The sequence below is a fragment of the Mytilus galloprovincialis genome, chromosome 9 (assembly GCF_965363235.1).
Source record: "Mytilus galloprovincialis chromosome 9, xbMytGall1.hap1.1, whole genome shotgun sequence".
Taxonomy (NCBI): Eukaryota; Metazoa; Mollusca; class Bivalvia; order Mytilida; family Mytilidae; genus Mytilus; species Mytilus galloprovincialis.
Window position 1 is genome coordinate 72,054,374 of NC_134846.1, and position 27,361 is coordinate 72,081,734.

Sequence of the window (27,361 nt, forward strand, 5' to 3'; positions counted from 1 at the left end):
ACAAAACAAAAACATGTGTAATCCATGAGCTATTGTGTTAATGCTTTTGTTTAGAATTTAAAAATCAATGAGAATTTATTTAAATGTCAAGAAAAAGTTTTATGAACTAATGTAGGAAATTTCTGTAATTGTCAGCTGATATCGGGGTTAATAACCACTGAAACCGGGATAAATCGGGTTCAATACATAAGATTTGATATCATGAGAGAGTTTTACTTATTCTTAATGTGTTTTGTAATAGTAAAGCAGAAAGTTAAACAGTGTCAAATTATTGTCATATATCATAACATTGTAAATCAATAAAAAACATTATGACATCTAATTCATAGGTACTGCCCAAACCTTGTCGTACCTATTACATTGTATTCTTTCCATTCATAAATCATGTTCAATTATTTGTTCAACGAAAGTACTTTCACTAATTCTAAAGTATGAGAACCTTTCTTCTTTTTTTTTTTTTTATTTGCTGCTCTCTTTTTTTTAGCAAAATTCTTAAACAAACAGAGTTAAAATACTATAAAGTAAATGTATTTAATTTTCTAAGCTGATTTCTATGTGAACCATAATAAAAGCTAAACATTTATTTCATTCATTATACCATGATTCTTTCCGTGTACTTACATGTATATAAAACAATTATTTGAACATAAAAGCATGTATATGATTTAAACGACAGTGACACTTGTCACACCTCCCATTAAAAATGTAAATATCATGTTCTGACACATGTTAATTGGTTTGATCACAAAAACATGATTAACAATAAGAACGTTTGTCTTTAATTTTGTCAAAACAAATTTTGGAAGTTGCTATTCTGCTGACATTAAGCATTTCTCCTTCCTCCAGATGCAAATGTTGTGACAAGTAAGAAATTAAACAATTTACTAGAAATTCCCTAATTCTATAATAATTTTTCTCTATGACAGCATGCTTATAATATATATATATATATTCAATAACGAATTCAATATTTCGGTGTATACTTGCATGCATTTTTTAAAAGCTGATACAAATTTAAGAAATAAACAGTTGATATACCGTAGCCTTTATCAATTATGACTGGTCATTCTGTATATATTACCTATGATTATCTTGTGGCTCCTGTTTTGGTCCGGGTGACATTAAGGCTGGATGAGGCATGCCTGGATGATGTAAACCATGATGAGGATGAAAGAGTCCTGGTGGACCAAATCTAAATGATGAACTAGATAATGAGGGTGGGTAAGGCCCAGAAAAGGCACCTGAGGTAATAGGATACCCTGGAGGTCTTTGCCTGAAAAGAAAAATATCATCATGTAAATGATTGTGTTAATAAATGCTTGAATTTAGCTATGTAAGGTGGCAAAAAGTTGTCTATCAAATTAGAACGTACAACTACAACTGTTTCAACCATTTTATCTGTACAATTTAAAAATTCTCCCTCTGACACTCCAACATAGAGAAGCCAAGAATAACTGAGATTTAACTGTTAACTTCATTTTTCTACAAACCTTTTCACAAAATATTTTATGACCAGAATTGATATAAGGCGAAATTATTTTTACGACTTACAAGTGATCATTGTTGTATATTTTTGTTTTACTCTTTGTAACTTCAGATGTCAGATGGATAGTTTAATTTTAATTTTTTTTTTATTGTTTATCTATAAAAACATGGTTATAAGACAATGAACTTTAATAGACATCTATTTGTCAAAACTGAAATTTCACCACAGAAGAGTTATGATAATAATTCTGTAGATTTTTCACTTTACATAGTCAACCTATAAAAACACACTATGACATGCAACACATGGACACTGCTCAAACCTTGTAGTACCTCTTAATTTGTATGAGATTTCTTTCCATTCATAAATCATGTTCAATTATTTGTTCAAGGGAAGTGCTTTCACTGTTTCTTAAAATGTATGAAAAACGATTTTCTTTTAATTTTTGTTCTTGTAGCAAATTTTGAAAATAGACCATTTCATTTCATAATTGAGGAAAACAAATGCATTTATCTTTGTCAAGAAAAACAAAGAACTTTCCTAGACATCTATTTATCAAGACTGAAATTTCACCACAGAAGAGTTATGATAATAACTCTCTCAATTTTTCACAAAACAATTTTTTTATAACAATTGTCTGAAAATTTCAGTTGTCATATCTCTAATTTGCGGAGAAAAAACACCACTGCAGTTAATTTTTTTTCTTTCAAAATGAACATTTTCTTCAAATATGGTTTGAAGATATCTGCAGATTTTCTGCAGTAATTTAAAAGTGAGAGTTTTACTGAAAACATTAAAAATGAAATGTATTTTTCATGTTTGACAAAACATTACGCACACAGCTCAGGTTATTTTGACCAGTTGAATACCACAAAACTAACACTTGGCTCGTATCTATTTTATCAACAGCAATCATAAAATGAAATTTTCTTTTTTTTTCTAAATCATTATATCATCCTGCTGTTTCAGAATTATTTGAACTGCTATAAATCTTCCACAACAATCGTTATCAAATGCATTTACTCCCATTTAAAATGCAACAGTAACAGCCAACAATAGCCATTAAAAGAATCTTCAACTCTTTCAGTGCAATAAAAAACATTAAATTCTCATTTACAAGAAGCCAATATAGGACTTGTACCATGCATACTTCAAAATAATAAGTGCCCTCTGAACTTTAGCATCATAATCCGTTTTATGGTCCATAAAAACATCAGATTTCCACTTGTCTACAATAAACCGAGCTAATGATCATTGAATGGTAGGCTGGACATTAGATTATGACACTGCTATCCCATAATTCCCCATTTTATAATCGTTTTATTACTGTGTAATAGCCAATATAACTCTCGTCATAATTGGCCAAATAAACTGGTGGTTTAGGTCAAAACAGCAAATTTACCCTTTTTAATAAACAATTTTCAGCACAAGTGTGTCACGATAATCCTGGAAATACACAGCTAATAATAACTGGGCAATTAAATTGCCTTTTATAATCTAGGAGCCAGTGTAACAATGTCACGGAAAAAAAGAAACCTCTATTTATACCAACACACTTTCTCTTTAGTGTCTAAATTTGACAAAAGTTTACATAATGTAACCAAAGACTAGGTAAAAATAGACAGATTTGCCTCACATATCACCCACAAAGATCAATCTTTTTTGCAAGTATAAACTGAGGGTTTAATACATAAACACATAATAAATGAGACTTTACTCACTTATAGTCAGATTTTAGACTATGTCTTACATAAACAACCTTTAATTGCTAATTCAATGGTTCTACTCCAGATTTTGGACTATATTCTGGACTAATAATGCAGTTTTTACCTGATTTGGGCTATATTTAATGTACTGTTCAAATGTGTCCTTATGGGCTATGAGAAACTGACCAGATCCAAATTATTTGTACCTAAAATAACTTAAAAGAGTCCAAATTGTTGATACTTACCATTGCACTGGTATGTCTGGTCCATAAAGACTAGGAGGAAACTGACCAGAACCAGGATAGGGGTACACAGGGGGTCTGGGTAAACCTGAAAATAAAAAAATTACATGTAGGATTCTCCATAAAGTATTAACTGAAATGTTACAGAATTGATATTATTCATGATTTGCCTGGAAATTACTTCCAACAGATCTTATACTACTTCAATGTCTTAATGGCAATTCTTACATTCTTATCTTTTATTTTATAAAAATTCTGAATTATCTGTTTTTTAAAAAGAACTTTTAATTGGTCTTAACTTCTACAGGAGTAATCAGTTACCTTCTTGTGTAATATTGATTTGGAGAAAAGAAAGGATATAATTAAGACAAGGATATCTGATCACCATTTCTAGTAAAGAGTTTTAAAATTCAATATCTAAACATTGAAAAATGTTTGGTTTTTGTTGGTGCCAAATTTTTTCGAAACATAATACTGTGGATTCATTTATTTTTGTTGATTGAAAAAAACTTGCATTTTTGTGGATAATTAATTTCATGGTTTGATGAAGTCTTTATATATACTTCTAGGAAATTTGTAATTTGTCGAACATTTGAATTTGTAGTCCCCCCTGTACCAACGAAATCCACAAAAATTGGTATCCAACAATACAATGGATAACTGATACTCATAGCTGATTTAAACTTTCCTTGACTATTTGATAATTTTTTATGATAAATGTGTGGATCTTGTTATCACAATTCTTCATTGGTCAATATTCAAATCTATTAGGTCAATTTTTATTGCTTTCTTCTGAATTTGCTTTTGTGACTTCCTGTAAAAGGCTAAAATGCCTGATGACATTACATAATAATGCATCTTTTTATTTATCTTTGGAAAGAACCATAAGAGAAACAAATTCCCCCACTGAACCTTGTCTTTTATATGTCTTATATGCAGAGGCAGATTTAGGGGGGGGGGGAGAGTGCCGGGCCCCCCTTTTTGGGGAAAAAATTTGGTTGCTTATATAGGGAATCACTAAAGCGTGACTGGAGACCCCCCCCCATTAGGCAGTCAGTGGGCCCCCACTTATGAAAATTTCTGGATCTGCCAGTGTCTCAAGTTTCAAATTTGAATATTCAACTGTCTCCAGTGGAGAAATAACACATAATACTCAATATAGTGGTAGAATCTATTATTTATTTACATTTTTAATTTTAGTTCTAATCATTACGATATTTCATCATGTACATAATTTGTTAGCATTCATTTTGTACTCCCCCATGTATAATCATTCATCTTTTTGTACATGTATATGTAGGAAGAAACCACAGGGCTGAACAACAAAATTTTCATATAATGACAAAGTTTCATTTTATTGCTTTTAATCTTACTTTAATTGTCCCATTATCATTTATAACTAAATAGATATTGATATTTTTTGCTTGTTTCTTTTTTTTTACCAAACTTGAAAAAAATTTTATGGAGGAAACTATTTTTCTATCACTAAATTGTCTGCAAGTCATAATAACGAACCACTTAAAGTAGAAAAGTGAAAATTGACATTAACAAATGAGTTACCTAAAATTCAATAAAAAATTATCTGTTCAAATTTTGCAATTCAAATTTTATAAAATGTTCTATCTGAAAACCAAAAAGCAGACTTAAAGCAGTGGGAGACAAAGAACTACCTGTGATTCTAAATTCATGATTGGAAAAATATAAAATATGACACTTTGATATTTCTCATTAAAATAATGGATTCAGTTCATCAAATTACAATAAAACACTTTGTTATTTGTGCAATAAGATATACACAAGCTTGTGGATTAAAAAGATATTTTGAAATGAAAAGAAATTTGACCACAATTATTATTCCTGAATGATGATCAGGTTATAATGGTGCGTCATTACTGATCTGCAGACAGCTAGAAGTACCGGTATATTGATATTCAGTTAAACTCAAGTTGGCTTCCATTTCAACATTAATAATGGAATTTCAATAAATTTTAGCAATCTGTTGTAAAAATTCATGTAAGCTTACATAATGAAAAATACCTTTAAAATTAAAAGCGGAAATTTTAAGATTTTATCAGCCATTTTTGAATTGTTACACCATATAATTCAAAGGAGATTTGGGGTATGTCAACAAAACAGAAACCCAGCAACAAAAATAACCAAATGACATCAAGACAACATAGTCTTAATTTTTGGACAGGTATCCAAAATGTTAATCTCTAGCTCAACCAGAGTTTGAAAAAAATATGACTTATTAAACATCCTTGTTTTCAAAATTCCAATAGGGAACATACTTTTTATAATTGTATAAATAGACCAATTTTTCAAGACGTTTCGGCCATTGGCCTTCTTCAGACATTTATTGTCTTCTTCTTGGACATTTATCTATAACATCTTTTCAATGTAATGTCAGCCATGTAGTTAAGAGGAAAAATAAAGAACTGAAGAAGGCCAATGGCCGAAACGTCTTGAAAAATTGGTTTATTTATTCAATTATACTTATTAAACAATAAAAATTTTGCTTTAAAAAACCCACTAAATTCACTGAATAACGAAACAATTAAAATAGGTTATAGGACAGCCACTAAAGGGGCTTCTGACATGGGACAGCCACAATGTAGACTATTACACATGATAAATAGCGGGATAAATGTCTAGGAGACAGAAATCCAACATATTTATTTGCTATAAACCAAAAGTTTATAATTCCACATGGCATAGCATTGTTTTAACCCACTTGACAAACTACAAAGCATTTATAATTTGTACATAGCTTATCCAGTTTCCATTAACTTTCATTGATTTTTTCATTCAAATTATCAACACTGAAAAATTGACAAATTCTATAAAACACCTGTTTTATAGAATATTAAACTGTCAACCATCAAACCTCAGTCATTCCAAATCACAACAATGACATAAAACCACATACTTACCAGATTTAGGATCTATATGAACTGGAGGGATGCCCATATGTGCGGGTGGGGGTTGTGCAAAATGATCATTATTGTACATCATCAATCCCGCCAAAGGCGGCTGAAACTTGCTGCCCTGAAAAAGAAAACTATCAATCAGTATGGAATATATTTTGTAAATTTCAATATTTTTTATGAAGAAATTTTGAGATGTCATACTTGCCCTTGTAATCAGCATCCTTAAATGAAATAAAAAAAGTGTAGGAAGCCAACAGTTGTTAATATTTTAATTATAATACAATAGGTTTTCCGTAAGAACAAGGAACCTACTTGTTTCACTGAGTCACATTACTGAATACTCTATTGTTCTCTGTACAGTTCATCCTCTTCTTGTAAATATATATATTTTTTTAACATTTTTTGGACTGCCACTTGAAAGAGGGTATGTGGGCCAGGGTAAGAAATTTCTCTTTGCCACAGGCCACCAATGGACTAACAATAGTTTGCGCAGAGAGAATTTCACTCAGTGAGGGATCAGCTTTAATCCCATTTCCAATGGGCAAGATACAATAGATGCATCAGATGACACCATCAAAAGGATATTCTGCAGCAAGTCTTACTACCAGAAGGAAAAAATCTAGGGAACCACAACTTTTTACCCCATCAACCTTTGGATCCTTCACCTAAAGAAAATCATGTATATCTCTGAATAATCTGTCCATGTTACTCTACACACATTGCCTATGTCATCTTAGTGATGACATCAAATATAATTCAAATCTGCTTATTTTAATCATACTCTACAACAATGATTAAAGTTAGTTGTATATCTATAAAAAAGAAATGTACTTTAGACAAAAACAAGCAAGGTTTAACTGTTAACATTTCTAAGATATTTAAGTGTTTTCCTGGTAAATAAACACTTATATCTTGATATAAAGAAAACCCACGGAAGTTGAATTTGATATGAAAGAAAAAAAAAGAAAGGAGTTCTTTCATTTGTTTTCTCTTCCAATTTTACTTCTTATACTTATGGGGATAAAGCTTGTATGCTTCCTAGTATATAGAAGAGGTACTTTAGAAATCTTTACGATCAGATTATCCTTTCCTTAATAAAAATAATAGAAAGGATACCATTTATTTCATTTTAAAAATACCTCATTGTAAAAGGGCCAGTAGCCTGAAATTGTGTCATTCAACTGAGAAAATATACAAATCAATTTGATTGCATAATTTTAAATAAAAGACTAGTTCTTTCTTTGACAATTACAAGAAGTGAAGAAGACACAGGAACTAGCATATAATTAAACTAATTGGTAATTTTTAAGCATATGAATTAACTTAATCGGTCATGTTCAAACAACTTCTAGTCAAAAACTTTGGATTGTTCATGAAACATTTACAATCTATTATTATTGAGGTCTTACAGCATGACTGCTGACAAAGTCTGCAAGAACAATACTTGTATACAAGTGTTGTACAATGGCAGTGTATAAAACAAAAGAATTAGACATGTCTCACTCCTTTGGACAGCATAATTTCCAGTGATCTGAATTCAATGCTTAGAAATAATTGATGAATCCTATTCTTCATTTTTCTATTCATCTTTTGTTCTTTTTTATTGATTTACTAGGTAGGTATCTAAAATAATGAAACTTAAATCCATACATTTTGGATCAAATTGTATTTAATGTTTCGTGTAGGACTGCATGCAACAAGCTTTAATTAATGACAGAGAAATGGTGAAAAAGCCATACATCCCTTGTAGGTATAAAGCTTCCATTTGTGCTTTAATTAGTGACAACATATCTCGATAATTACAGATTTGTGTTGAACAAGACAAGAAACGTGTCAGAATTGTCATAATCCAAACATGGCGGAAGGTGAATGCGTCCTTTCTTTTGATGATATGTTGTAAAACAAAGGTCTAAATTGACCACCTAAGTGGTTAAATAACTGTGAGATACTAAATGGAAAGCTAAAATTAGTCTGTAAGCAATGTTCTTCTCATTATAATGACAGAACTTCTATGTAGTAAACATGAAAATACAATGTCCAAAAAATTTCAATATCACTAGGGTTGTCAGTTTGTTTAGGTCTATACCCTTTCATTTAATAAACAATGTATACACTGACCGCTAATGTTTACGACAAAATTGGCCACCAAAGTCGGTAAGACAGGGAAAAAAAATGTTCCTCCAACTGAAGGCAGGCAGTAAATAAATGGGGAATGTGTCTATGGGATGTAAAACTCTAGTTAGATAGTCTTTATCCATTTAATGCTGATGACAATTTGGGCATTCCATTATCTTTCCCATATGATAGAAGAAAGTCATTAAATAGGGTAACCACTGTTATTATCTTTTAAAACATATAATAAACAGAAAATTATATTTTTCTGTCATTCAAACAAGGCCCTGTCCGACTTCCATGAAAACCCATTACCCCCAACTAATCAATAACCCCCAAAACACTTTGAAGGTGCCATTGTTTTTTAAACACTTAGGTCTCTCAATTATCATCTTCCTCGGAATACTTAAGATACCCAAGTCCAATTGAGAAGTTCAAGATAATGTCAAAATATTTGCTGGTCTAGATGGGGTGCCTTGATATCTGATGGTTCAAAAGAAGACTGGTCTTTTATAAGACTTTCAAGATTGCAGAGGACCAAAGAAGATAAGAATTAAGGTGGTTCCTCTGACATCTATATACCTTGCAGTCAAGAAAAAGTCCTCTACCAGAGATGCCTGGTCACCAGGTATGGTCAATCTGTTCATATCATAGTCGAGATGTCTGTTAGTTCATATATTATTTTTTTTATTATTAACTATAAGATATCTTGACTATGTTTGAAAATAGAAATGGTTTATTTCTACAATAATGTAATATATGTTCCCTGTTGGAATTTAGAAACAAGCATAAAATAGAAGTCAAACTAAATTTCCCAAATAAGGCCAAAAAAATTGTTATGGCAGAAACCTAGAGATTCCAAACTTTTGAAATGATACTAAGACATTATAAAAGCCTACCTGACAACAGGCACAGAAAGACTTTTGGAAAACAACTGGAAGCTGCATATTCAACCGAAAGAAAGACGTTTTCTACTTGAAGGATGCCAGCTAAAGGAAGGCAAAACCAAATAAATAAATCTGTTTTAAAGTGGATTTTTTTTCCATACTGTCTTGAAACATGTATATGTTTACATCTTTCTGCAATATTGCTTCCTTTTCTGATATAATTAGACATTGATATAGTCTTTTTAATGTCTTGATCTTTTTTGGTCAAATGACAATATTCTTCTTTAAAAATATGATACATCTGTAACATGTAAGAAAATATTTTTCCCGTCAAGATGAGCATAATCTTTTTTGTAACGCTTAGCCATCTGAGTATTTTTTATCTCTTTTTTATGAAATAATTAGCCTGCCTTTAATGGATATCAAAAATATATCTGATAGGAAAAAGATATTAGTATTAAATTTTAATACCTTGTAGGGAAAGATGTTAGTAATAAGCGGCATGAAAAAAACATTCATCACAAAATTCTGGTTAAAGAAGATGAAATTTTGTATTGTTGTATTGTTGGTATATTAGCTGCCTAAATGTTTTATTTCTACTGCATTGAAACACGTTGTCGAAAAAAAAAAATAATGAGGTATGAATAATTAAATATGATGGCTTGTGTCACTGTATTTTACTTGAAATAATAAATTGCTTGTTTGTTCTGGACATACATGGGTTATAGGTAAATTTAATATAATCTTTTTTTATAAAATTTATTACTGTTTCATGTAAAAGTGATATCTCCTTTGAGAGACGTGTCAATATTTTTCACATGATCCAACCATTTGATGCAAAATGTCAAATGTTTGTACTTATTTATTTGTCTACATATTTTATCAAGAATAAATAAGTTAAAAAATAACCACAATTAAATTTTTCTAGCGAATTGATTACAACTCTTTATTAAAATATTTGGACAAAAGGTGAGATTGGGTGTACAGGTAATTATTAATGTTCAAATATTTGATTTACTTTATCTGAAGGGCCATATTCTTTGATATGAGTAAGACAATTCAAATTTTTATACATAGAGAATGTTTATTAAAGTTCACTTGAATATTTTTTGTGGCACTTTAATCGTTTACTTTTATTGATGTTACAAGTCAGCCTCAGTGAGCATGACAAAAATGAAAACTGTTGGCATTTGGATCAGTCTGCATATGTGGATATCAACATACATACCACACAATATATTGGCAAGAAAAATCTATTTATAGAGCAATATAAACAAAGATTTTGACGAAAATTATCTCAAGTAAACATATCTTCATAATGAGATTGCAAAAAATGATAAATAATTATAAATTATCAATTTTAATCAACATAATTGCTCAGTCATACCATCCTGTTCTCCCCTATAAAGTAGACTGAGCCAAAGTGACACACGTCTATCAAAGAAAATGAGTGCAGGGGCCCATTCAGAGATCTGATAGAAAAATTAATGTGTACTGATTTCACAAGGTAAAATTGGCTGATTAAAGCATAATTTTATGGAAGTATGCAATACCAGACTTCCTTACAAAACTGGTATTGTGTAAATTTAATTTGGGTGTCAAGACATGGGACAATCCAACACTTGAAAATAATGATAAAAATCTTTTGTCTGTTCTCCCAAAGGAACATAAGGGGACACACGGAAATGCCAGGTATCATAATACCTTTAAACCTGTGGAGAGGTTGCAAATGATGATTGTAGGGTTAATAGAGCCTTCTCATGTCAAAGAAACATAAAAAGAAGGGGTGAAGTTATTTTATGTCACAATAGAACCCAATGCAAGTTTAGGCTTCACTTCATTATAAAATGTTTGACACTTGTTAGAGAATATTCAATCCTGGGCTCCTCTCGGGTGGCATTTTGTTTTATACTGAAACATCTCATTTTTTAAAAACCTTCTATCCTATCTTTCAATCTCATCTAACAGTTATTTAACTATAGGAAGACAATAGGTTAGACAGAAAACGGACATAAATCTTCTTGTAGAATTAGATATCATGATATAACTTGAGACAATTATCTTATTTTTTCATCATAGCTCAAATGACACCCTCATTATGGCCGATTGCTATCGGTGATAAAATGAGCTATGAATTCTGTCAAAATTTAAACTTATTTTTTCTGTCATTTCTACCTACATCATGGCAGTTGAGAATAATTGCATGTCAAACAAATATTTTCTATTCAGATTTCAAGGGATGGTGACAAAGGTTGTTTAATTCCAATGATGAGAAAAATCAATTGGTTATCATGTATATCTTTTCTTACATTTATTTCTTATTAATTATTAATTAATTCAATATTTCAAATAAATAAACCTTTCATAAAACCATTTTTTCTGTACATATGAATATTTTTTCCCAGTTTTTTAGTGACATATGGCACTTTAGTCAGCTGTATATATTAAAATACAAAATATGTTGAAAAATGAGAATAAATAACTCAACATAAAACATGTTACAATATTTCACTTTATATAACATGACTACATTTATTTAACAAACAACCAAAAATCTTATGTCCACTTTAAAAACGTTTAAATAACAAATGTTTTTTATTTTCTTCACCTTTTAAAATTATTACCAATCCTTTCAATTCCATGAAAATTAATAAAACTTAATATCTTTTGTTGTAATTTCCTTTAATATAGGTTTCTTTCCTTAAACAAAACTAAAACTGATAGAGGTTTCAGAATTACAAATAAACAAATTTTACAAAAAAAATATTTATTTACATTGAGAAAAAATGTACTCACCGCAACATCTGCAAGAGCACATCCTAAAAGACATGTATCTGGCCAAATACAGACAGGCATTTTAGTCCTTATTAATAAATAGTCCTTTTCTTGTGCTACACTCAATGGTAGAGGTATAGGCCTATGAAGGGTGGGTGGCAAGGAAGAGGAGGATGTTGGTCGGGAGGGGGGTTCCCACATCACTCCACATGCTGTCCTTCCGTCGGTACAGTTAAAGTCCTGTGATCACTTGATAGTGTATTGATCACCACTAATTACTATTTAGATATCATTATACACTGTACAATCTCTAACATGTGTATTCACCAGGTAGTGTTTTGATTGACTAAGTCTAGAGAGTAGTATAAGCTATTTGACCCTGACCCTAACTGACGGCTCAACCAATATATCATGCCAGTTGCTAGGCTATGACACTTGACAGATTGATAGCGAAACAGCCCCACATTTTGTAGCAAGCCAAGGTATAATTGGTCTACAATGGTGGGGGATGAGCAGTTATGAATGGACTGAGGGCTGAACCATACACCTGACAGAGGATATTGTCATGCGTGTTGAACATATTGATAAACACATTAAACTATGAAAATTCCTACAGTAAAAAATTATTCATCGGTTATTAGTTTGAAATGATAATATCTTTATAATGACCTAGGATAAACCTATAATTATATCAGTGACAAGATTGTTAGAAAAACAATTGAAGTAATTTGAATCCATAATTAACAAACAATTAAAATGTTCTATTAAAAAAAATAGTACTAAATAACTTTGTTAATAATAGAACGGAAAAATTAAAATGTAAATTATTACAAATGAAATTTCAAAGCTGGACAGTTTTCACATAAAAAAAAAACCATAAATTTCATCGCTATTAATCATTATGTACAAAACCCAAAGTGTGATGAAAAGACTGAATAATGGACAGATAGACTGAGGAACTGATGGTCAGAAGGATCCCTTTTGCACAATGTCCAGTAATGGTATAAAAAGATAGGTTATATAAGTCTACAGGTGCCATAAAAAAAATCCTGACAGCACTGCTATGCAGTTTTCAAAATGGAAGATTGAACCTTAAAGCTATATATAGTCATTTCAGCCAGTACATTTTTGTAACCTGTTTACAGACCTACAATACAAAGTCACTGACTTTAATAACATTTTTAGCTAATTTCAATTTGTGTCAATGTTTGTTTTCTGTACGGTTTTAAAATAATTATCCCCCCTTTTTTGTTACCAAAAATGAATACCATTTTTTCACCAAAAATGAATACCATTTTCAAAACAATGAAACTCTAACACAGATGTATGTTGTTCACATAAGGTTAGGTGTTTCATTCAATACAACTTGGGCTGGTTTTCCATGAGTCAACTATGTATGATACTTATATTCCACGATAAAAATTACATAAGAGCATTTGTATTCAGGAGCCTGTTTGTGACCAATGAATTCTGAATATCTAAGAGGGCTAGTGAAATTCAATAACAAGTAGGTATAAGCTCTCCATCCGGTCCAGTAAAAGTTTGGCTCTAACTATTTCTGACATGGGAATTGAAATTTTAGAAGAATGAAATATAATTTTGAACTGCCTGTCTTTTAATCAAGCATACACAAACTTGTAACAACTTTTTAAAAACTTTAAATCAAGAGTTAGTTGAACAATAGTCTAAAAAAATAACAAATTAAAATAATTAAGAGTCCAAAGGAAATATTGCACAAATGCAAGTACATGTACCAAATAAATATTTACTATGAGGTGTTGTTTATATCAAACGGCAAATATTTTTGTTCATTATTTAGCAGGTATTTCATAAATTGTTTTTATTTTTGGGTCCAAATAGCAGTCAAAAATTAACTTAAATCTTTTAATAACTCAAAAAACACACCAAAGGCCCTATTCCACAACTTTGATATATATTAACCATGAACTTATAGATTGTATCACAAATGTTTTTTAAATTTTGTCTTGCATCAACTTTAGAAAAGACTAAAATGGAAATCTTGAATCAAAAGTTTAAATTTGAGGGGAAATAAGGCTGTATATGAAGGTCCTTGTTGCATCATCTCCTTATTAAGTATATGTTGAACTTAACATACTTAAAGAGTGAGTTTCATGTGCAAAATTTACTAAAATCTTGAACAAGAAAACAAAAACAGGCTTTCCTCCAGATTCAATATTCAAAACAAGGTTTCATATAATTTGAGTAAAGTTCTCTAGTTATTGTCAACCCTTGGATGGACAGACAAAACAATAATTGGTATACCATAATAGTTCAATCTACAAAAGCAAACAAAAAATGATCAATCAGATTCTGATTTAGTTCTTGCTCTTCAAAAGACGGGGAAAACCATATTTTGATTTCCATATACATTGGAATACATAATGCTCCCAATTGCTAGAGTATTTCCCTATATTGTCTCTTTAGAATTTTCTTTTCGTAATGTCATATAAATTCAAAGATGGCAATGGTGTGTGCCTTATTTGTTAATTTATAATATGTAGCTAAGCATAAATACTTCACAAATTTTCACTTTTCAACCATTTTTTAAGTTCTTCATCGAACCAGTTTACCAGTTGTACATGTATGAATTTCATCTAGAACCTTTACACCTTGACATTTACCCCATAACCCAACAAATTTCTAAGGACCTTGTGCACATAGGTGGGTACCCCCCCCCCCTACTAACTATAGTAATACTAATTTCAATGAATCCATGTATAATCTTTATGTAACTCAGCCCATTGATAGCATTGATAGCTATACCATTACATATCCATCCTGCCTCTCTTCCAAACAACCACAAGTAGGCACACACCTACACAGGAATTCAGTATTATTCTATCATTTAGAAACCAAAAGAGACAGGCTAATAAAAGATGGATAAACAAGATGCAAATGACATATATAGTTATGACTAGAAATTATTTTTTGTTAATATTTTAGGCCTGTGGTAAGATATGAAAACTTTATCCACATCTTTTGTTTGCAAAATATTAATTATCAGCTTAAATTAAATCCTACAAATGAAATAAATAATATATGCAATGTCACAAAAGTAATAAAAAGATTTGTCTTTGCTAGTTGTGATATGAAATATTTCTTTTATAATTAGTTATATAAATTGTAATTATTACTAAGACTGACAGAGTTACCTCTCTTTATATTCAAGTGATTTATTTTCTCATTTATTTTAAAACAATTTGAGTTTCCTCCCTTATTCCAATAGATTGCTTTCTTATCAAGAAACTTTAGAAGAAAGAATGAGTTGTCTCCTTTAGTCCATTAGTTACAGACAGGAAAGCAAGTATAGCCAATCTTGAAATCATTACACAAAGGGTTTATGTGTTTATAATCCATCTTGAGAGACAAATCTAATTATGTAGGGTGTGAGTAAAAACAAATAATCATATTACACTTCTTACATGGGCTTATATTTTTTTACAACAAAGAAATGTGTGCCATACCAAGTCTGTAGTGAACCTTTTGAAATGTGATTACCCTTTTCACTTCAAACAAATATAATTACATGAATTATTTCATTCAATGATTTGCAACAATTTACCATTCTAACATTTAGCTTTCTTGCAACATCTGTATAATTCATACTGGCACCCCAAAAAAATCTGTGGGTAAATGTTTTCTAAACCATTTGTTATGGACAGGTCCAATTTAATTTTTAGCAACTTAAAAAATTCAAACAACTAGCTACATGCTACAATTCATTGCACAACCATAAATCGGCATGGTTCTTGGATTGTCTTCTTCAGCTTCACTCATGTTGAAAGTCCAAAGACTCAAATGCATTAAAGTTCATAAAGGGTCTTTTAAAAGAACACCAAAAACCAACTTGGGTCAAAATGATCACCATTTTGTCTCAAATGCATACTGGTTTTTTAAAACTGGCAAGGAGAGGTGTAGAAAAATATCCTTTTTTCATTTGAAGATAGCTATTGGTATACAAATATAAAGGAGATTGTGAAAAAGAGACAATTATCACCCGAGTCCAATTTATGAGGATGTAAGAAACTATAGATCATTTTACAGCCTTCAACAATGAGCAGAACAACAATGAGCATAGCACATACAATATGTCAGCTATAAAAGCCAATTATGTCAAAGTATCGAAAAATTCTCTTTCTTTATTGTGCATGAAATAAACTAAATGGAAATCATGCATTCAAGTTTCAGTGACAATTTAGCCAAATAAGAACCTTTGTCTTTTATGGCTTTAATCATCACTGATCATGAAAGTACTCAAGCACTGTCTACTGAGCAAATGGAACTCATAGGTTTAAGGACCAAAAGTAGTTGTACAAACCAAACTGAAGTATTATAATAGCGGATTCATTATAATGTGCTGTGGATTTCAATGGTATAGGTAAACCACAAATTGAAAGTTCAAACAGTTGTTGGATTTTTTACAATAATTGAAACTAATTTAACTAATCACCAATAGTTTCTGCAATTTTGACATACAGTTGAAAATACATGCAAAAGTAAACAATAAGGACAAGAGTCCTTGCAAATCAGGAAACATCAAACAATTCAAAGATTTTTTTACAGTATTACGGTAGATGCCCCAACATCAAATACAACTGATGTTTTTCTGTAAAATCAATTACTGCAGCAAAAGCGCTGAAGGGAATCCATGTATATATTTAAATAAAATGGAATGACCCTTTTCTGATCACAAGGTACACATAATAATAACATTTTCTGAAAGATATATCATTTTGAACATTTCTGTCGTACATGGAAATTTTCCATGGAAAAGACAGGTTTCTTGAGAATTGCTTCTTCTTCTTCAGAAGTGCTGCAAATTCATTCATCATAATACATTGTTATCTGAAGAACCACTACAAATTATATTTAATGAATGTCAAAGCTTCAGATTAATGACAGCTCCCCTGGATAACATATCATAACTACTTAAGGCCTGAAAGCCACAATTTTGCAGGTCTTATCTTTTGACATGTTAATATGAATTTCAATACAGTGAGCAAGTAGGTGCTTATTTTAATGGAAAATTAAGTAGAAAATACTACTACATCTTATAAAATACACCTAATCTGTTTGATTACAATGTTTTCAGGATTTTCTCTATAGAATATACAACCGCCTACTGCAGTGTAATCAAGTATTATCATGCCCCACAAATGTATTGAATCAGAAACACTGCCTATGGCTAGTTTCACTGAAACTGGAGTTAAAACCTAATAAATATTGAAAAGAATTATGATAATAAGCTTTGATGGTCATTAGTAATTGTGGGTGTAGTATCTGAATGCCACTTCCTTCAAACTCTTTCTCCAACTGGAGAGGTATACCTATTTCCAGCACTATAAGTCGATAGGGCTAGTAGGTTGAAGGACTGATTTTTGGTAAAAAAAAAAATCAGGGGAAAAACCCAAGATAGGTAGTACTTATCTAGGCATATATTGTTTTAAAGCAGAAATAATTCAAGACTCCACTTACACATTTAAAGTATACTTCCGCATTTGATTGATCGACCTATTTTCTTGAATGTCCAAGATGCAAATTATTTCATCTAAATATAGGAATCTCTCTAGTTTATTGCTGATTTCTATTTAATACAAAGGAAGGCACCTTTGATAGCATCGAATTACCTTCTTACTCTCAGCAGATTACAGGTGAGTTTGTGTGCCCAAGGCACATAGTTTGATCATTGCAGATCTGATCCTAATTAACAATGATTTGTGATTTGTGAGCATCTGCAGTTATGATTCCATCTTTGTATTAACTTTATGTCCAATGACAAATATATCAAACATATTAGATGCAATAAAAATAAGACTAGCTCTATTAAAAATTATTAATCATAGAATTAAGGGATTTGGGGTACAGGGATTACTAATTAGACTGGACTATTATATTATTAACTAACAAGACCAGGAGATTCGTTTGAGTATGGGGGATAAGAAGGCATTCCATAACCAAAAGGTCCGACTATAATGTTTTTATAACCTAACATGACCACGAGATCTGTTTGATTATGGGGGATAAGAAGGCATTCTATAACCAATACTTACAAGACCAGGAGATCTGTTTGAGTGTGGGAGATAAAAAAGCATTATTACTTACAAGTGCAAGGGGTCTGTTTTAGTATAGGGGATAACAAGGCATTCCATAACCAATACTTACAAGACATGGGGTCCATTTGAGTATGGGGGATAAGATGGCATTCCATAACCAATTAGACCGAACTATCATATTATAAACTTACAAGACCAGGAGATCCATTTGAGTATGGGGGATAAGAAGGCATTCCATAACCAAAGGGTCCTGCATTTCTGTCTTGTACTGGAGGTTTTCCTGAAAAAAGAGAAAAGTTTTCATCATATTTCAATGTATTCACATGTATCTAGCAATTACAAGAAAGCAGGAGCCTAATCATACCTACCATCTGTTTGGTATCATGGTTATTTTATATTTCTTGTGTCATTCTAACTGAACTTCCAGTATTGGAGACCAAACACATCATTAAATCAAGGTCATGTGACAATTGGCAGACGGACATACATGCTTTCAAAGAAAATATTGACCTGTCAACGATTTTAAAACAACCTGGATTGTTACACAAACTTATAGGACTACCACCACTTTTGTTCTGTTTCTTATGCTATAAAGGGGTAGGCAGTAACCCTGCAGAAATTAATCAGATTGCATAGAACTTGCACAGCTCACAAGTTAACATGCACAAAACACCTCATTCCATTTCAAAGTTAACTGGTGGTTTAGCATTGACAACCTTCCCCTATGAAGAATTTACAGTTTGTGTATGAAGATCTCCATTTGGTCTATTCTCTATTCCCCCCCCTTTTTTACCAAATGCAAAAGTTGTACAAACAAACTAAATGGTACACAACCACACATCATATATTGAGTAAATCTGTCAAGTTTTATCATATTTCAATGTTAACTGATTATTTTGTGATGACCAACTTTTATATTACAGACAGAAAGATGTGTGCCAACTCCACAGAACAGGACAAAAATATTATGTAATGCATAATTTTGAACATGAGAGGTAAAACAAGTCATAGCCAGTAAACTATGACTGGCTGACACATTCATATATCTACAGTTCATCTGAAGAAATAAAAGTAAATGTAATATTTGTTCAACATAACTCATATATATGCAAAATCATTTCCTTAGTGACAATGATTTTTAGTTTTAAATGATCAATGATTTTTTTGTTTAGGATCTTCTTTTCATTATAAGTATATAGTTAATTGCTTACAGTTAATTCCTTACTATAGATTTAATCAAGTTAAGCCTCTGTATAGGTGAAAATGCAAAAGGATTCATTTGTAAGGAACATTCATTGTTCCCCATAGCAAACAATAAACAAAGGCAAGACCAAAGAAAAATAGGTTGTGTTTAAGTTACAAACCTGTTTCATTGTACAAAATGTAATAAAAAGGGTCAGTTTATATAAAATTTCAAAAAATTAATTCACTTAATCATTGTATATTAATTGAATAAGAACAATAATTGTCATAAATCTTTCTTTAGGTGTAATCTTTGATTTTGTAACATATTTCAGATGTTGATAACTATCTTGGTAACAACTGGTAGGCAAATGTTAATATACAGAAGGACAGAAAATAGTGCTTGGTCATCAATTTTGGACTACTGTGCTTGAAAATAACTCTGAAGTAGCATATTGTTCAGTTTCCGACCAGGATTCAAAAGTTACATGTACAAGTAAGAAAGAAAACAGACTATAATCTACCTCTAGCAGTCAACTTTATTTTTAGCATAAATCAGATTTTAGAACATATGAAATAGAACCGTTGGACCAATGTCAGTATACACGTTTTAAATTTCAAAATAAGAATACATACAGCACTAGATAATCTGTAAATAAACCAAAAACAAATGCTGTTCTAGAAATTCTATAAACAAAACAAAAATAAATGCTGTTCTAGCAATTCTGTAAATAAACCAATTTTAAATTTATCAAATTCAACAAAATTGATAACTGAAGAATTTCACATTGTAAAACAGATGGTGAATTTTACACCAATATCATTATGTCCTGGGTGGTCTTATGATAGATCATGGAAATTCAAATATGATTCAAATTTTCTACCGATCAAGCTTCAATCTATGAAGTTATACAACCGATGGGAAATTAGCAAAATATTCAAAGAAAACTCAACAGCCTGCGGCTTGCAATTCAAACAAACATTCTGACACAAGACCCCAAATTATATACATATCATGGTTTGTTAAAGACTAACTACAACCCTTTGATCTTATGTTTTTGATCTCAGGAGAAAATCTTTAAGGAATAACTAGTCTATTGACTTTATCCAACTAATTACTTGGTGATGCTGCAAACAGCTGATCGATAAATACGACCTTAAATTTATGGTCATTTTCAACATGTGTTTTAACATTCTTAAAAATATCAAATGAAGGAAAGGTTTATCTTTTGATCGGTTTGTATTGCCACCACTTGTGAACAAAGAGAACTTGATCTGATTTGTTATAATATTTATACAAGGTCAATATGTCCTAATGTTTACTATCATTGAATCTTAATTTAAGACATATGGTGATTTAAATTCTATGATTCTATCTTCCTGCAATATTTTCAAAAAAATTTCTGCTGTATAGTTTTATATTTGAAGGGAAGCAACTTCTTTTCCTCAAATCATTGAAGTTACCTCCCTTTGATCATTTCCTTTAATAATAAAGCTGTCTCCCTTTTCCCATCATTTCCATTAAAAATCTGAAACACCCTAAATAATAACAAATAAAGAAATGCATCATCTAGGACAAGAAAATTGTTAGGGTGACAAAATGTTTGTAAAATTGTGATAAGTAAGAAGGTTTTATGAAACCAATATGATTAAGTAAAAAGAATATAATAATATTCACATGTAAAAATCCAGCAGAAGAAGTATTATGGTTGAGATCAAAACTATACATTACCCTAACAGATGGAACCAATCAACAAAACTAGATTTTTTATTTTTTCTATGGAATTCAAATAAAGTTCTGATGGTTATATGTCATACAAAAGATCAAATGATTCACATGTTATTAGGTAGTAACTGTCTTTCCTGTGAACTAGACATGATGAGTGTGCACTAGCTTGGATCATTTTCACCAACTTTTTATGCAATACATATTTTTACTTAGGGCTGTTAGTTGTCCCTTTTGATATGTCTCACATTTACTAAACAGGAGGGTTGCTGTAGTTTTTAGGCATACTGTAACCTGTTGTTATTTACATCTTTGTTCTTTGTTCTTTTGTGAATAGATTTCAATGCTGCCACATACTTAAAATCTACATACGAACAAGAAAAATTCAGCACTTCCCATCTTTTTAGTTAAGTGGTAAAACAGAAACTTGCCCTTTGTAAAAATTGGTTCATGCTAGTCAAAATTTTCATTAACCTGGATTGAGATATAATAAGTGTTTTACAAGTTTTTGCATAGCAATTGAATACATCCATTTTCTTATTCCACAAACAAACTTGCAGTTGAAAATCACATTTACTATCTATGGGCTAATTTCCTTTAGTATTACTGTTTTATTGTCTGTCAAATCACATGATGATTGAGTTTTGTAAAGCAGAAACTAATAGATATTCTGTTCAAAACTCATATAAACACTTTAAAACAATAGGAAAATGCACTTAATATCTTCTTATGAAGACTTTTTTTCAACAATATTTAGTAAACTGAAATAATTAACAGCCTTTCAAATTCAATGAGTAGAGATATGAAATAAAATTATTCAAAAATGCTTCCCCTGCGCTAAGCACAATCATATAGCATTACAAACAAAATGATATGGTTCGTATTAGGTAAACGATTAACTGGCTACATTTTAGTACTAATGAAAAAAATCATCTTAAAAATATTTTTTTTGTTAATAAAAATTTGTAGATCATTGTTTCCTACTAAGCAACTAATGATCCAATTAATTGAAATTAGCCATGCAGACTAGACGTTCTGTTATCATAATGCTTTTAGTGCTCTACAATTATCTGTGTTTTATCCATTGGAATATGTTTATATATCATGCTTTGTTTTATGCAAGGATTGGCAGGCCTTAGAAGTAACGAAATTGGGCCAGGAAAGCCTACATGGGTCTCAAATTTTTTCTTTGTAAAACCAGTATTCATGTATTAATGATCTAAAATATTCAAATTCAGATAACCTAGAACTATTCTGGTCTCCCATGTTGTTTATTCTAAAGGCAATTATTGGGACCAATATTGACCCTTCATCAACTTACTCCTCCTTTGAACTCCAAACTTTTCTGTTCAATGTTGTAAACATGTGAAGGAAATATCATATATGTGCATGTCATTTTCAGATACCAAATAGAAAGTAGAGAAAAACATCAAACCAAAAAGGTGTCACATGAAATGGCATTACCAGATGAAAAGCTACAAATTTCTCAGAAAAATCAGACAGAAATGTGTCACAGACAGACATAGACGGTCCCTTGATTTTCCTTGTTCATGAATATAGTCCCTAGTGTTGACATTGTGTTACCTGCCAATATTTTTCATACCCCTTCCAAATTTATTTCTCCATGTTTTATGCCTCAAATTGGAAGTAGGGGGGTGAAATTACACTGTAAAAAAATTTGGGTCCAGAATTTTAAAGGAAAGTAGTGATTTGGTCCAGCTGGAAAAGGTTAAAAATTAGCACTTCAGAAGCTGTCAAAAGATTACAAGACGCCCTAAACATAAAATTGTCCATATTTTGAGTTAGAGCCGATGAAGTTTTCTATAATTTTGATATAATTTGTCCCAAATGTAGTACAACACACTGTAAAAATTTCATTGAGAAAGCGCAGGTGGGATTTTTTTAATTTTCATTTATGTTCTAAAAGAAAAGCACTACGAATTAATTGTGTTCTCGGACCAGATAAACATGATGACAATGTATTAGTCCAGTGTACCACCCTTTTGTCTTAAATATCACAACAAAGAACATATATGGAAGCCTAGTCTGAAGTAAGACTAGACTGGAATTAACAGGGTTGAGAACTTGATAATTCATAGTATCAACTTACTAAAGATGACAGCAATCTGAACAATTCCTAGTACAAGACAAGATTCTTGACTATAAATATTTTACTCAACAAAATCCAACAGAATTGACAATTGATGATGTTGGGACAATGTTAAAACAGGACATACCTTAGGATATTGGAACCTAAACAATTCTTTACAAAATATTATATTAACCCTCACCAAAAACTTACATATAAACAATTAAGATGATGAATTCTGGACTCAAGAAATATTTTTTTTTTTTGAAAAAAATGTTTCCCTTGAGCTGTATTGACATCATAAATTAAGCCACTTTTTAGTATATATGTGTTTACTAATCATCAATTTATGTATTAAAACAGCAGTACACCTTACTTTAATCTGACATTTATAAAATTATGTTTTAAAATTACTTAATTCCTAAAAAATAAAATCTACCGGTTAAGCCTATAACTTATTTAGAAATTTTTGCATTAAACCAATTGATCAGTACTCATTTTAAAACTATCCTAATGTGTTTCTTGAACAAGGTTTGTATATTTTTTTATTATTTCAAAGACAAATATTTATAAATATTTGATGATGTCTGGTAGATTTTATGGACTATCAGTTATATATACACTAAAACTGATAATTAAAAGTGTACTTGGTATACCATCCATCTTAAAACATGAAAGTTATTGTTCATGGCTCTCAATTCTAACATAGGAAAGTTAATATTGTGAAGAAATGTAATAAATCTGAAAATTGCATAAAAAATTATCTTTGAAATAAAATATGGTCATTGCGTGTTTTCCAAATTACTTCCCAAACTAGTGATAATTTTCGTACCTACATAATTGCAAAATACTATTAAAAATTGCAAAATACTATCAAAAGATTTATGTATCAACATTACATCTAGCTTTGTATCCACCTAATATGTAATTATTGGAAGAGTGGTCATGATTTATTAAATTATTAGGGTAATGAAAGGTTTATTCACTTTTTTAATTATTTGGTTTCAAAACAGGTGTTAATTATTTCAACTGGTAATATTTTAGAAAGAAAATGTGAAGAGTAACAGAATTGATACATATTTTATTTTTCAAATAGAATGTTTTAGATCTATGTTATGTTATTTTTTTCCTCTCAATCTAAATTACTCGGTATATTCCATCAAAAGAAAAATTTGAGAATAAGAATTATTGAAAATAAATTTATAGCATTCATACGTAGGTTCATATTAATATTCAACAAGTGAGAATATATTTCATATAAAAATGTTGTTAAACAGCTATCCTAATATTTATTATATTCATTGGAAAATACAATATTCTGAACAACACATTCTTTTATTTATTAATATATTTCCGTTCAAAAAAATATTCTGGTGTAGAATTCATCTTCCTCACACTGTTACTAAAATATCTTTTTAAAGAAAATCAAACTCATTCATATACTAAAGAATACAATCATTTCTATATTAGGGAGGTAATATTCTTCTTTGTTTTATACCGTGACAAAAAATCTTGAATGAAATAAATCATATAACAAAAAAGGCCCTGAAGTGGTCTTTTGAATTCATATTAATCTTTTACCACACATTTCCCCTCAAGTCAGGTGAATTCATATAACTGAGTCATATAAAACCAACACAAAAAATTAATGTTGTTATTAATGTTCCGAAAAATATACTTTCATGGATGTCACAGTCCAATTGTGCCCTATTCAAACTCCAATACTTCTTGCAATTAATGAATTTAAATTCACAAGTGTGAATCCTTTGAAGTCTGACTTGCTGCAAGATATCAGTGACCTACGAAATAATGTTTCAATTTTAAATGCAAATCATGATTTGTAAACTTTTGCCAAGGGGAAAAATAGTTAAAACTGTATCAAATTTCAGTCACTGAAATAGCATATTTTTGCTGTTTTTAGATCCCACGATAGATTCTAAATATACAGGTTTAATAGAATCTTTTAATATAAACATATCTTTCAATATAAGCATCATAAAATAAGTTTTTTTTAATTACAAAGTAATGAAGAGTTTAGATAATATTTCAATATATTAATAAGTAAAATTAAAATGTAGAATGACCGTCCTTTTTATTTAACCTATAAATAACCATCATTACAATTTTAAACCCTACTCCTAATTCATCCAAATAAAACAGAAATTCAACTATGAATTTTATATTTCATTTAAATTCAAAATCTTACATAATAACTGTAGCATAGATAAAATCAAAGGTTTCTATTGAATTACTAATATAAATAATTTATATTTCAGCAACATATAATCCATTTTTATTTGTTTAAACATATCAATTTTAGCAATATATGCATATGATTTCATTTTATATGTTTTTTACTGTAAGTTAAGTAAATCATTAAATCATTTGCAGCTTCCTTCAAGTTAAATATTTAAACAAACATTTTAGAAACATGAAAGTACAACCATTGATGATAAATTTCAATAGCAAGAAAAATCATTTTTCTCTCTGAACTTCTATCCCAAAATTGACCAACCCCTCATTATTTTCTCAAGATGTCTTATCACTAAATCTGTAGAGGTTGCCTAAAACATATCCTTTAATACATTTAACAAATAAAATAAAACTCCCTTTATTAAATCTCAACAGATTTGATAAATTTTAATGTTTTATTAGCTCAGCCAAAAAATCTCATATATGAGTATCCTTTTTTGAAGGTGTCAGGTCTGTCACTTAAGAAAGAAAAATTTCACATGTCTCCCTAAAAATATTAAATTATCAGTGTGAGTGTTTCTTTAATAAAGCATCAAAATAAGAATCACTCAAATGAAATTATTGCTTCTAATCTATTACTATTTGTAGTATTATGCTATAAACACAAAATACATGTATTTGGACCCCTGGAACAACAAAGTTTGTTGGACCAAATATGGTATACATCAATTCCAATCATAAATGAAAAAGCTTTTCAAAAGTCCTACAATTTATGACAAAACCCCTGAAAAAGTTTTCATGTCTCTCCTACCTTGAAATTGTGTGCCCATCTTTTCCCCCTCTTACAGGAATCTTATAACTGTATTTTCTCCTTACCTTATAATTGTATTGTCCCCATGCTGTACCGAAAAGTAGACTCCTAATTCTATCAACCACTTGGAAAGGTTTCTCAATGATATATACAGATAACTTTACACTGTATACATCAAAGCACGAAATAAGTACTTTAAAATACATAACTAATTATGCAATAAAAACTGCAAAACCAATGCATGAGACTGCAATATGCCAGGTCGACTCCCTTACTTTTTACCCATGACCCTAAAAAACATAAAGCCAAGAATACAAACTCTGTGATCATCTAATCTGTATTTCAGCAGCAAATTTTGTTAGATGTGTGGCCATCAGAGTTAGCAAACAACTAGATCAAAGGCAAGATCAAAGAACATTTCAAACTACAAAGAAACACAAGCTTTCCAAATGAGTGGTGATGGTTGGAGCCAAACTGATTTGCTGTTTTTCATCTTTTCAAGAATTTTGCATTATGATTGCATAATGGGTAGAGAGTAATAATAAAGAAACTAGTGAATGTTTTATTTTATAAAAAACTAATATTTCAATTTCAAAGCTGATACTATTATTTAAAAAAAATAGATTGATTTTTCACTGGTAATAGTATTTAATTATTTGTTTTTTCTCAGTTAATATGATATTCTGTACAACTAATGTATCTAACAAAGGACAAATATTTGAATATTATTTCCACGATTTTCTTTTGAAGATATAAATTTATTATAAGTACAATTTTGTTTAAACTGTTATTTTAAAAGGCAATTGTTTCCCTTGTGTGAGCCAAATTTAGACCAGTTAAGGTTCAGTTAGGTGCATGTAACGGAATTTTTCAGGCTATTTTGTGTCATCAATACTTTATACTTTCTTTTTTTTTTTTTTTATCTCAAATTCAAAATATTAAATATGCATTTATCACAGACAATTTTCAATTATTTCATATTTCTACTTCTACGTTTCATTCCTTCTTATAATGAAAATGTATGCAAGAAGGGCATGATGATAGATGTCTTTACCAACTATCACATTCTGGTAACAAAATTTCACACCTTTTTCTTCTACCTTTTTCCCATAATGTGATGGAAGAATATTATTTTCTACTTAGCAATT

The 27,361-nt window shown here is 30.3% G+C and overlaps 1 protein-coding gene across 8 annotated transcripts in view; it reads right to left on the reverse strand.

Annotated features, from left to right (window-relative positions):
- Nucleotides 1–27,361, reverse strand: part of LOC143045855 (transcription factor 7-like 2) — a 54,703-nt gene that overhangs the window by 13,297 nt on the left and 14,045 nt on the right. For 5 of the 8 annotated variants that reach the window (XM_076218656.1, XM_076218655.1, XM_076218660.1 and 2 more), the window contains exons 3-6: nucleotides 18,404–18,492; nucleotides 6,368–6,482; nucleotides 3,438–3,522; nucleotides 1,082–1,273 (exon numbers count right to left, since the gene is read on the reverse strand). In XM_076218656.1, coding sequence (XP_076074771.1) covers nucleotides 1,082–1,273; nucleotides 3,438–3,522; nucleotides 6,368–6,482; nucleotides 18,404–18,492 — 481 coding nt within the window. Of the gene's footprint in view, nucleotides 1–1,081; nucleotides 1,274–3,437; nucleotides 3,523–6,367; nucleotides 6,483–12,159; nucleotides 12,477–18,064; nucleotides 18,143–18,403; nucleotides 18,493–26,278; nucleotides 26,298–27,361 lie in introns of those variants that run through there. The other 3 variants (XM_076218659.1, XM_076218658.1, XM_076218657.1) reach the window with 3 other exon arrangements.